The sequence below is a fragment of the Myotis davidii genome, unplaced genomic scaffold, assembly GCF_000327345.1.
Source record: "Myotis davidii unplaced genomic scaffold, ASM32734v1 scaffold14, whole genome shotgun sequence".
Classification (NCBI taxonomy): domain Eukaryota; kingdom Metazoa; phylum Chordata; class Mammalia; order Chiroptera; family Vespertilionidae; genus Myotis; species Myotis davidii.
Window position 1 is genome coordinate 363,293 of NW_006287372.1, and position 11,969 is coordinate 375,261.

Sequence of the window (11,969 nt, forward strand, 5' to 3'; positions counted from 1 at the left end):
CGGGAGACATTGGGATGACACTGAATAGCGAAGGAAAAAGACCTGTTAACACACTATGCTTCGAAAATGAACATTCTCAGAATTACAAAGACTGAGAATTTGTTGCCAGCAGACAGACCTGCCTTACGAGAGATAGGACATGAAAGCCTTGAAGCTGAAAGGATTGACTGATACCAAACGATAACACCAATCCACGGGAAGAAAACAGTAAATCTATGAGTAAAGATAGAAGAGTGTGTAAAATGCTTTTTCTCATTTCTTCTCTTAAGTCCTTTAAAAGACAAAAGATGGTGAAAAGAAATAATTACTGCACTGTATTGTTATGCATAGGTTATAAAATATACAACCGCAGCAACACAGAGGGAAAGGCAAAGAGAACAGTCGGGAGCCAAGTGTTTAATTCCTTGGAATTAAGTTTTATTCTGAAGTAGACTCCGTTAAGATGAACACTATAATACCTCGAGCAGACTAAGAAATAACTATGAAAAAAGTGAAAATTTCTACAGAGGAATCAAAATGGCACACGTATTTGTTTCACACAATTAAGTCAGGCAGCTCAGGGGAAGAAGACCCACACCGATGAGAAAGAGAGGAAACAAATTGCAAAATGGCAGATGTAAAAGGCAGATATGTCAGAGTCTATAAAAGACCAACACCCAACCATGTGCTATGTAGACGGACAGACTGTAGATTGACAGACACAAACAGAAAGCATGGAAAAAGCTACGCCATGTCAACAGGAGTCATGAGAGAGGCAGTAAACAGGACTGTGGTGTCGACATGAGGACAGGGAACGAGATCAATGAAGAAAATTAAAGTCCTTTTATTTTCATTGACTTTTGATAAAGGTTTCAACACAAATCAGTCAAGGGAGTGACACAATTAGATATCTATAGGAACTTAAGACTCTTACCTCACACCTTACAAAAACATTGGTATGGGATTGGGCCAGAGACCTAAACTATAAAACTTCTAAGAAAAAAAGTAGGAAAAAAATCTTTGTGACCCTGTATTAGGCAAAGAGTTCTTATGATACAACACAAAAAGCATAAGCCATAAAATAATAAAATGAACTTCATTAAAATTAAAAACATTAACACTTCGTCCTAACCAGTTTGGCTCAGTGGAGAGAGAGTCAGCCTGCGGACTCAAGGGTCCCAGGTTCGATTCCGGTCAAGGGCATGTACCTTGGTTGCAGGCACATCCCCAGGAGGGAATGTGCAGGAGGCAGCAGATCAATGTTTCTCTCTCTGTATCCCTCTCCCTTCCTCTCTGTAAAAAAATCAATAAAATATATTAAAAAACATTAACACTTCAAAAGACCAATAAGAAGATGAAAAGACACATACAGACTGGGAGAAAATATTTATAAATGATGTATCTGATAAAGTTTTTGTCTCCAAAATAAAGAACTCTTACAACTCAATAAGACAAACTAAAAAAATGAGCAAAAGGCTTAAGCAGACAATTCATCAGAGAAAACATGAATGGCTAAAAAGCCCATGAAAAAGTGATCAACAGAAAAACATCATTAGGGAAATGCAAATTAAAACTATGAAATACCACTACACACCCACGAGAACGGCTGTAATCCAAAAGACAGATAACACAATATTATTTCATCAATGCTTTGGTCATTCAGAGCATGCCCTCGCCTCACTCCTCTCTCTGCAGCCTCTCTCCCACTATCTCTGCAGACACTTGGTACAGACACGTGTAGGACAATAGGGAGTGGTGGGGATTGGAGGGTGCTTGCTCTGTTGAAAAGGGCAGACAGCTCATCCTGAGATACTTGAAGCCTATGGGAAGGGAGACCCAGTGGCCACAGCTCTACCGATCTTCCAAGAGGAGCTGGAATGTAAATTTTAAATGTAAAATCACCCTAATTTTTAAAGCCTAGGGGAAAAAAAAAAGAAAAAATATTTGTGAGGAAACTGGAACTTCATACACTACTGGAGGGAATGTAAAATGGTACAGACATTTTAGGAAACACTTTGTAAGTTTCCTAAAAAAGTTAAACATTATTTGCCATATAACCAAACATTCCTCTCCTAGGAATCAACTCAAAAGAAATGAAAGCACAGGTCCACACAAGACTGTTCGTAACAGCGTAGACTGGAAACAATCCCACTGTCCCTCAATGGTGGCTGGGTAAGCAAGATGTGGTGTGTGTACACAATGGAAAACCATTCAGTATTCAAATACTGACAGAGGCTATAATGCAGACGACCCTCAAAAACATTACGCTAAATAAAAGGAACTAGATGCAAATATTACGTTTTTATATATACAGCATGTCTATAATGTTATAAATACTGTACATATAGAATTATATAACCGAATACTGATCTTATATAGGCACACACACATACATACAAATTGTATGTATGTGACTGTATTTATATGAAATATCCAGAAAAGGCAAATTTGCGAGTGAAAGCAGACCAGTGCTGTCAGGGGCTGGGGGCAAGGGCTGCACAATGGCTGTAGGATTTTTCCAGGTGATGGGAGTTTCTAAAACTGGATTATGGCAGAGCTCTAAAAATGTACTAAAATTGTTAAATTGTACATTCACAATGGAAAAGCAAATAGCAACTTTTATGGATAAAGACTTCAATAAAGCTGTTTCTAAAAAGCCATGGTATTCACTCTAATACAAAGAACTGACTCAGTTTAATTGAAAACATTACAAACCTACCAATTAAATCTGTTCTATTTAAGCACCATTAAACATTTGGGGAAAAAACTCAAGAGAAAAATTCTAGCTAATCTATTATTACGAAATCTGCTTGGATAATCTAGCCAATTGCTTCAAGAAATAGGCCACGTTAACACGTCAATTAGTGTAATCTGAGCAGCACCAGCCCCGGCTGAACTGATAAGAAGACAATACCTTCTACCTCTGAAAGCGAGTTTTCACTTTGATTTCACCTGTAGGTCCTTGACTTTGATACTCAGACGGAAGAAAACTCAACATACAAATAACACTTTTAAATGCAGTAAAACAAATTTGCAAATAATTTTTGTTGAAATAGTACAAATAAAGAGGATATAATGCAGGACTTAATTTTAGAGCTGCACTGACGACGTGTCATCTCTAAGTTTTGTTTTCACTGAACCAGGGAGGTACATGCATTTCATTGAGAGAAACCTCTGACTCAAACACTAAAAAGCTTTCTGTGCAAAACCCCCATGGTCTGCAGTTATGATATTTTGCTGTTTGCTATTCCATCCCAGGAACAATGCAGTTCCTGTGCTGAGTTATTGTTCCTCTCTTCATGCGACATATAACACGGCACTCACCCTGCTTTCTTCCAGGCTATCGAATGGACCTGGTGGATCGTCCAGACAAAGAAACTCTCTCACCGCCAGGCTTTTCAAAGGGAAAAGAAAATTAGCTGGGGTACAAGTAAGTTTACCAAAGACTGCAAAAAGCAAGTTACTTTGAAGCTATACAGTGTTTTAAGCAAGTTGGCTGCTGATATACCAAAATAAACGAGCTGGGTTATGTGGCTTCATGCAAGTAGCATGCAAATATAAACATAAAATATATAGAAGATGCAGGGCTTTTAAACTATTTTCTAAGATCTTATGAACATAGAGATGGAGAATTTATGCTACCTAAAAACTATAGGACATAAAACATAATTCGGAATAACACTAAAGGGACCAGTCTAAGTGGTGAATAGATAAGAGATGATATCTTTTCAAAGGAATGTCAGCTTGAAGTAGTCTAAAAATGGCACTATCCTGCTATGGAGAAATACTATTTCTAACTTATGCTCCATTTGTTTCTTTTTTAGGAGATACAGCTAAAGTAACATCTAAAGTATTTGTTCTGAAAAAAATTAAGAATTTTCTTGCAATCTTTTTTGTTATATTACTTTACTTAAAATATTTTTTCTTAAAGAGTTCAAGGGGAAAGTTCTGACCATGCCATTGCTGAATTACCATAACTTTTGAAATAATGAAATATGGTATTGTTATGTTTATACTCTGGAATTATCAGAAATAGGTTAAGAGTGTAGGAAATTAAGCTCCCTTTTTACAAAAGTAGTCCATTTTTGCCGAACCGGTCTGGCTCAGTGGATAGAGCGTCGGCCTGCGGACTCCAGAGGCCCAGGTTCGATTCCAGTCAAGGGCATGTATGTTGGTTGCGGGCACATGCCCACTGGGGGGCGTGCAGGAGGCAGCTGATCGATCTCTCTCATCGATGTTTCTAACTCTCTATCCCTCTCCCTTCTTCTCTGTAAAAAAATCAATAAAAAAAAAAATAGTCCACTTTCTAAAAGCAACTTTGGACAGACACAACTCTGTGCATGTTAAAACATAAATGTGGATATTTACCTTTTAAGGCATAAGGGACAGGAATGTAATTTCTAATGCACTTTATAAAGGAGACGCTGATCTTTGCTGAAAAGGGAATGGGGACTTTGAGTCCAGTTCAGGCCAGATAGGTTGATTACGACAGGGGATGGCCATGAAGAGAAAAATGGAATTTTCAGTGAAATGTTCCCTAAGAAAAATAACCTGAATTAATATAGAGGAGCAGTGTCAAGAAAGCAATCCAGATCTGAAAGAAGAGCACATTTCTGGGCTGTAAAATCTTGACAATATAAGTAATAAAACACACACACAGTCAAGGACACACAGGAAACTGGAGTACCCATACCCAGGGAAGAACAGAGGTGGAAGGGATCCTAATGTGGTGGAGCTTTAAGCATCCATGGCTTTTCATCCCTTTAACGTGTTCGGCCAAGAAACACCTCCCGAAATGGGGGCTATTCCGCCCTGTGTTTGAACTGCTGAAACTTATCCCTTCCCTGAGCTGGGACTTTCCTCCTGGCAGCTTCTATTCATGAGTCAGTTCTGCTTTTTGGAACCATTCGAGATAAATCTAAGTCCTTCTTCATATGATAACCCTAAAATATGTCAACAATGTTATATTTCCTCTAGCCTCACGTCTTCTCCACGAAGCAATACTGATACACTAACATTTCCTTTCCTTATCACAAACTTAATCGACTACTTAAAGCTTACAGGGTCTCTGCATTCATGAAGCCAACATTTTTTCCAGATTTACTGAGGTATAATTACAAATGCACACATTTAACATGTACAGCTTGATTTGATATATGCATATGCTGTGAACGGCAATCAAGCTAATTAACATTTACATTATTTCACATTCTCAAAGTACGTTGTACACACAGGGCAACATATTCAATTTTATTTAATTTTCACAGCAATCATGTACAGTGAGGATGGGCACTATTTCCAATTTTACAAACGATACCAAAGTCCAGAGAGGCAAAATGACTCCTCAAGGTCACACAGCACAGCCTGGTAGAGGCAGCTCTTAAATCTCTTCCAAGTATAAACATGTGCCTTTTTCTACCTTTCAATTCTCTTCCCTCCTATTTTGGTTCATTTGGATTCTCTCCCCTTGCCAGGCACCTCCCTCAGCACACTCAACCTGCCTGTGCCACTCGCTGATGGAGGTTTCTGGAACACTGCTGGTGATCTGATAGCACAGAGAAGGGGACCACCTTTGTTCTTTTGGTTTGGATGTTATACTTCCCACCTACCCATTATTTATATCGGAAAACCATCCATTAGGCAGAAATGAGCTACAGGAAACAAATTATCTCGAGATTGAGAAGTCAAAAGTTTGGATGAAACCGTGAGATAATGGCTTTTAAGATTGAAAAACAAAGTGCTGAGCAGCGTGGGGAAGGGCCTTTTTAATACTTTCCGTGTTTGACAACCTAACATGAGACATTATTTTTTCATGGGCTCAGACCCTGGATGCCCTCATCCTTAGTAACAGTTTTATGTTCACAAATTACTCTGATCACTGGAAGCTGCTGCTGGAAAAGAAAATGTGAGTAAGGGAACTCATGTCTTTTTATGCCTTTAGTTTATAGTAGCAATTCAGCCACGGTCAGCAGAGATGCCAACAGGGACCTGGCTATAGGAGTCTGTTTTTGGAGAGGCTTTTCCATTTCACTCTCCTTCCTAAAAATCCTCATGACCTGGGGCTCAGCAGAGCTCTACTCAGATGAAACCCAGTGGGCTCCCTAAGTTTTTTTTTTTAAACATCACCCGAGGATAAGTTTATTGATATTTTAAAGAGAGAAAGGAAGGAAGGAAAGAAAAGGAGAGAGAGAGATGGAGGGAGGGAGGGAGGGAGGAAGGGAGGGAGGAAGGATGGATGGACGGAAACACTCCAAACAACTGAGCCACCCGGCCAGGGCTATGGGGCTAAGTTTTTTTCCAGTATAGTTCTGAGTTCTATTCCATGCCCTGCTTTCTTTAATCTGCAGCATTAAGGATGAAATTTAAACTGGTTTTGCAACTCTGACTTAGAAAACACTTTTCAGTGGCTCATATACATTCCTTCTGCTTCAAAGGCCTGGGAGAGGCGCGTTGTCCTCCCAGCTGGGCCTGCCAAGCAGGGGGACGGGCGCTCCCGGAGGCCGTGCTGGGGGAGCGAGTTCCTCCTCAAAATCCCGATGCCGTCTCCCTGGAGAAGGCGCCCTCGCCCTGCGTGCTGACTGGAGAAGCTTTAGACCTGACAGGTGTCTGACTGCCACATGCCCGGTTCTGCTCAGTGACTTCCCGTATGTTATCAATGTGTGCTTTATAAATAAGTGAAGTGAGTTCAAATCAAATATACCAGCGTCTATGTTATCATAGAGTCTATGGCTTAAACAGAAGTCATTTTATTTATTTTTAATAGAAATCATTAAAAAAAAAAGGTCTTATACTTTTTAAAAAAATTTCCCACTGACAAGTTCAACTCCATCCCTAATCTCTCTCCTGTATTTAATCCTTTACACCAGTGGTTCTCAACCTGTGGGTCGTGACCCCTTTGGCAGTCAAACGACCCCTGTGCCTAAGACCATCCTGCATATCAGATATTTACATTATGATTCATAACAGTAGCAACATGACAGTTATGAAGTAGCAATGACAATAATTTTATGGTTGGGTCACAACATGAGGAACTGTATTTAAAGGGCCAGAAGGTTGAGAACCACTGCTCTACACTGTGCTTCTGCTGGACCTGATGATGAAGTAAGTAAAGCACCAGGACAGGAGAGAAAGTGCCTGCCTGAGGGAATACCCCACACCTGGAACTAAAGGTGAGGCAAGCTCAGCAATATCCAGTCCCTTTCTGTTACCTAGAGCAGCGGTCACCAACCGCTGGGTGGTGAGGTCTGAAAGGTTGGCGACCGCTGACCGAGAACCGTCTTAGGACTAGGAAACCGGAGATAAATCAGGACCAGTGCTGCCTCACCTGGCCTAGAGGAGCCACAGGTGGCCTCCTTCCGCCTGTCTTTATCAACCCGGCAAATGTGCCTTCACTTAAACTCTTCCGTTGATCCTCTTAAAGTTTTACTGTATTTTCAAACTTCTTAAAAACTGCTCCACCCAGTGAACCTTCTCCTTCTATTTACTGCTTTATTTTCCTTTTTCCTTTCATAGGTATGAATCAGTTTACATTTCACAATTATAAAAAAGGCCAGTCATTTAATAGCCAAATGTGCTCTTTATCTTAAATATTATACTTTAAAGGAAAAAAAACACCCTTAAAGCTAATGCTGACAATTCATTAAGAGGTCAATTAAAAATTAGGTAGAAAAATGTACTAAAAATACTAGATACTAATTCTGTCAAAACAAGATTAGGCACCAAAGGTCACTGCATGAAAGTATTGAGGGATTTCAGACAGAAATATCAGTTAGCATTTCCCATTATTCTCCACCAGTTAAAAGAAATATTTTTAAAAAATGACATTAAATGCCACCCTGAAGGGTAGGCATCGGGATTGGGGATCGAGCTGGTGACGGTGGGGGTCATAGTGTGGGAGCTGGTTGAGGGTGTGGAGCTCACGTTTGGCTTCCCGTGGGGGCCTAGCTCAGACCGTGACGATCTCACCTAGTTACCCTTAGCCCATGTGTGCCCGACGCTCAGCCTTATTCCTTCTAATCCGGAGCAGTACTTCAAACCCCAATGTTACTTCAAACCCAGCTGAAACCCACCCAGCCTCCTCCAGCAAGAGGGAGCGCAGCCAGATCTTGGTGTGGCATAAAGCCCCACAGGTGGTCAGGAAAGCCAGGCCCTGAGGAAGTGGAGTTTTCACTGGGCGCTGAAGGATGTATAGGCGTTGTCTAGGCCAGGGCTAGATGGGCAGGAGTGTGAGACATTGCCTCTCCAGGGAGGCCCTAAGGGACAATGGAGCAAGGTGACTGTGCTGACGGACAGAGATGACAACAAAACACGAAGTCAGAAAGACAGGCAGGGAGGCAAGGAGCGGTAAGAGGTAAACTGCATTAGAAAAGATCACTGTGCTGCCAACGGGCACAGGAGTCCGAGTGGATGAGGGAGACCAGGAGAAAGTTCCACAATAAGCAAGGGAGGTAACAACACTCATCAATAACTCGGGGTTGATGGAGGGATGGGGGGCAGCAGGCAGAGTTGAGTGGAATTTAAAACATAAAGGAAGGGATAAGGGGCGCTGGATAGACAGCTGCTGGTTTTTGGGGGGAATTCTGCAGAGTCAGCTGTTGAGTCTGTTTTTGGTTCAGGTCACTGTGAGATACTGGTTGTCAAGGAGCAACGGCCTGTGGACCTGAGAGGGGCCTGGCTCGCAGTTCCTTCCTTAAGGAAAGTGAGGGTGGTGGGCAGAGGCCTCAGGCGGCATCATGCTTGGGCAGCAACATTAAGAAGCACGATGTGTATTACGTGTAATAGGTGATATAAGAAACTGAGAAAAAGGGCTGAATAAAGTGAGACAGGATGGCTTTGTTTCCCGTCCTTATGTGACAAACTATTGGAGTTACACTCACAGGTATCTGTATATGCTATCACTGCCTTGCAAATGCTCTCTACTTTTTTTTCAAAATAGTTTTAATTTACTTGATAATGTAAGTTCCAAAATTAGATACCCAGCTGGTACTAAATCACAAAGCAATTTTCTTGTAAATATATTGAGAAGCAAAAAACCCATATAGACCCTTTCTCTCCCTTTATAATGGTTCTTGGTATTTTTGATTGACCTTCTATATAAATTAACTCAATTTCACAATTTTCATATTTTTACATTACTTTGAAAAAACATAAAATATATTACCCTCAAAATTATATAGTGTCTTATTAGCCAAAAATGTGAAGGCCGCTTTGTTTAAATGATTGCTAAAATACTAAAACTAAAAATCAAGTTAACAGTTGAGTGGTCTGAATAGACGGATATGCTGAATTTTTAACTTTGCTGACTTTGTAAAAGTGTTAATACAAATCAAACACCAAATAGTCCTTACTGAAAAAAAGCAAGAAAATTCCAGGCAGTGTTTGTTAGTGGACAATTATGCCTGTTTTATAGATTTTGTTCCCTTGCGTAACTATGGTCCTAGACTTATTTTTCCATTTTAACTAGTTGTTGAAATGCATTTATAACCTCTTATTTCAGTTTGTTACATACCAGTGCGCAATGTCCTTGTGAGCTACTAAATTTTGAAGAAATGCTTGCAATCCTAACTTTCTATCTTCTAAAAAGTCGGCATTGTAATTATCTTTAAACCAGCGTTTTGGTGGAAGTGCTAATCGAAAGCCTGGAAACATCTCTTTTAACTGAAAAAGAAGAGAAAAGAACATATATTGGTCAACTTTGTTATGCCAAGTCTACAAATCTCTCCTGTTGACTAGGTACAACTGCTCATGAAATAAGCTTAAAATAGAACTGAATCCAGCAAAGCTTTCTGCACCTTGTTTTGCTTCTTGACTTTTCCCAGTTGTGTACACACAGGAGTTACAGTTGCTCCACCTCCTTGTCAACACTTGCATTGTCTGTCTTTTCAATGTTGGCCATTCTAGTGGGTGTGAAGTAGCTTTCACCTTGGCTTTAATTTGGATGGCTCTGTTGACAAATGGTGCTTATTTGCATCTGCATATCTTCTTTGGGGAATTATATATTAAACACTTTAGACCCTTCACTTTTTAGAAAAAAAATTAGTTATTTGTATTTTTGTTAAATTGTAAGAGTTCTTTTTATACTCCAGATATAAGTCCTTTCGCATATGTATGACAAATATTTTCTCCCAGATTGTGACCCATTTTAACACTCTTCACAGAGCATATATTTAAAATTTTAATGTTATTGAATTCACCCACTTTTGTCTTTTATGGGTCATGCTTTTTTAGATCCCAAGAAATCTTTGCTCACTCGAAGGTTGCAAGGATATTCTTGTATGTTTTCTCCTGGACATTTATAGTTTTAGCTTCTACATTTTGGTTTATGATCCATTTTGCATGTTTGGCTTAAATTTTACTTTCTTAGGGCGAGATTTTTCCAACCTGCTAAGCTGTGTTAGATTTGCCTTTATACACTCTGTTCAAGTAACTAGCTGTGTAACAAGTCACCTCAAAACACAGTGACTTAGAGAACCATTTATTAGGCCATGGACTCTGTGGGCACAGTGAGGCTGGCTTATCTCTGTCCCACAACGAGCTGGGAACTCAGCTGGAAGATCTGAAGGTGGGAACTGGAATCACCTGAAGTTCATGCCCACATGTGTAGAAAATGAGGCTGGCTGCTGGCTGAGACCTTAGCTGTGGTATCAGCCACAACCTTAACATGGAACGTCTTGGTCTTTCTCACAGCATAGAGGCTGGGCTTCAAGGGGGAACATCCCAAGACAGGAAGTCAGGATGAAGCTGTGTACTCTGTATGACCTGGCCTCTGTCCTTTACTGGCTGAGTAGCCCAAGGTCACCCAGGTTCAAGGGGGAGGGGACATAGATTCAAGCCCTTGATGGTCAGTGGCAAGATTCTGGAAGAACATATGAGACTGAAAGCATTGCTGTGAACATTTTTAGAAAAGACAACCTACTACAAATTCAAAAATCACCACCTTATTTTTAAATGACATTTATCACAATGTAAATAACGTTTATTTAATTTTGGACTCTCCTCAACTAGTGATTCTAAACCTTGGCTGCACACTGGAATCACCCAAGGAGCTGTGAAAGACATTAATGACTACATCCTACCTCTGACAGGTTTGCATTTAATTAGCTGGGGTGTGGCCTGGGAACTAATTTTGAGAAGCTTTCCAGGGGAGTCCAAAGGACAGCTGAGGTGCCCTAACCGGTTTGGCTCAGTGGATAGAGTGTTGGCCTGAGGACTGAAGGGTCCCAGGTTTGATTCAAGGTCATGTAGCTTGGTTGCGGGCACACCCCCAGTAGGGGGTGTGCAGGAGGCAGGTGATCGATGTTTCTCTCTCATCGATGTGTCTAACACTCTATTCCTCTCCCTTCCTCTCTGTAAAAGATCAATAAAATATATTTTTTTAAAAAAGGACAGCTGAGGTTGAAAGCCATGTGACTGCTCCGCGATGATTCTGTCGTACTCACTGCTGCGTCCCTCGTGCCAGCAGGGTGCCTGCTGTGCTGTAAGCAGTCAGTAGTCTGTGTTCTATAAGCGCATGAACTAAATAAAACCATGTACACTCACCTTTCTGTTCTTAAATGTAAAACTGAATGCCACAAGGTAAGGAAAAGGACTGACCAAAGGGAAAAATCCACAGCATAAAATGCTAAATCATGTTTTGTCTATATTTCTATAAATATGTGAAGATAAAACAAAGAAGCAAAAACTAGAAAGCAACTTGGACTACTGAAAACCTTGATTTGATTTCAAGATGTAGTTAGATATTTTTGGTCTTAGAATTTTATTATTTAACTAGAGGCCTGGTGCACAAAAATTTGTGCACTCGGTGGGGAGGGAGGACCCTCAGCCCAGCCGGTGCCCTCTCGCAGTCTGGGACCCCTCAGGAGATAATGACCTGCTGGCTTAGGCCTGGTCCAGGGTGGCAGAGGGTAGGCCCAATCCCTAGGTGCATCCCCTGGTCGGGCTCAGAGCAGGGCCGATTGGGGAGTTGGGGCGCTGGGGCGCCTTCCCCTGCC

The 11,969-nt window shown here is 40.8% G+C and overlaps 1 protein-coding gene across 7 annotated transcripts in view; it reads right to left on the reverse strand.

Annotated features, from left to right (window-relative positions):
• Nucleotides 1-11,969, reverse strand: part of SNX16 (sorting nexin 16) — a 25,183-nt gene that overhangs the window by 4,832 nt on the left and 8,382 nt on the right. For 6 of the 7 annotated variants that reach the window (XM_015560920.1, XM_006759130.2, XM_015560922.1 and 3 more), the window contains exons 4-5: nt 9,488-9,636; nt 3,304-3,373 (exon numbers count right to left, since the gene is read on the reverse strand). The exons of the other annotated variant lie outside the window; for it this stretch is intronic. In XM_015560920.1, the coding sequence (XP_015416406.1) occupies nt 3,304-3,373; nt 9,488-9,636 (219 nt within the window). The remainder of the gene's footprint in view (nt 1-3,303; nt 3,374-9,487; nt 9,637-11,969) is intronic. 7 annotated transcript variants of the gene reach the window in all.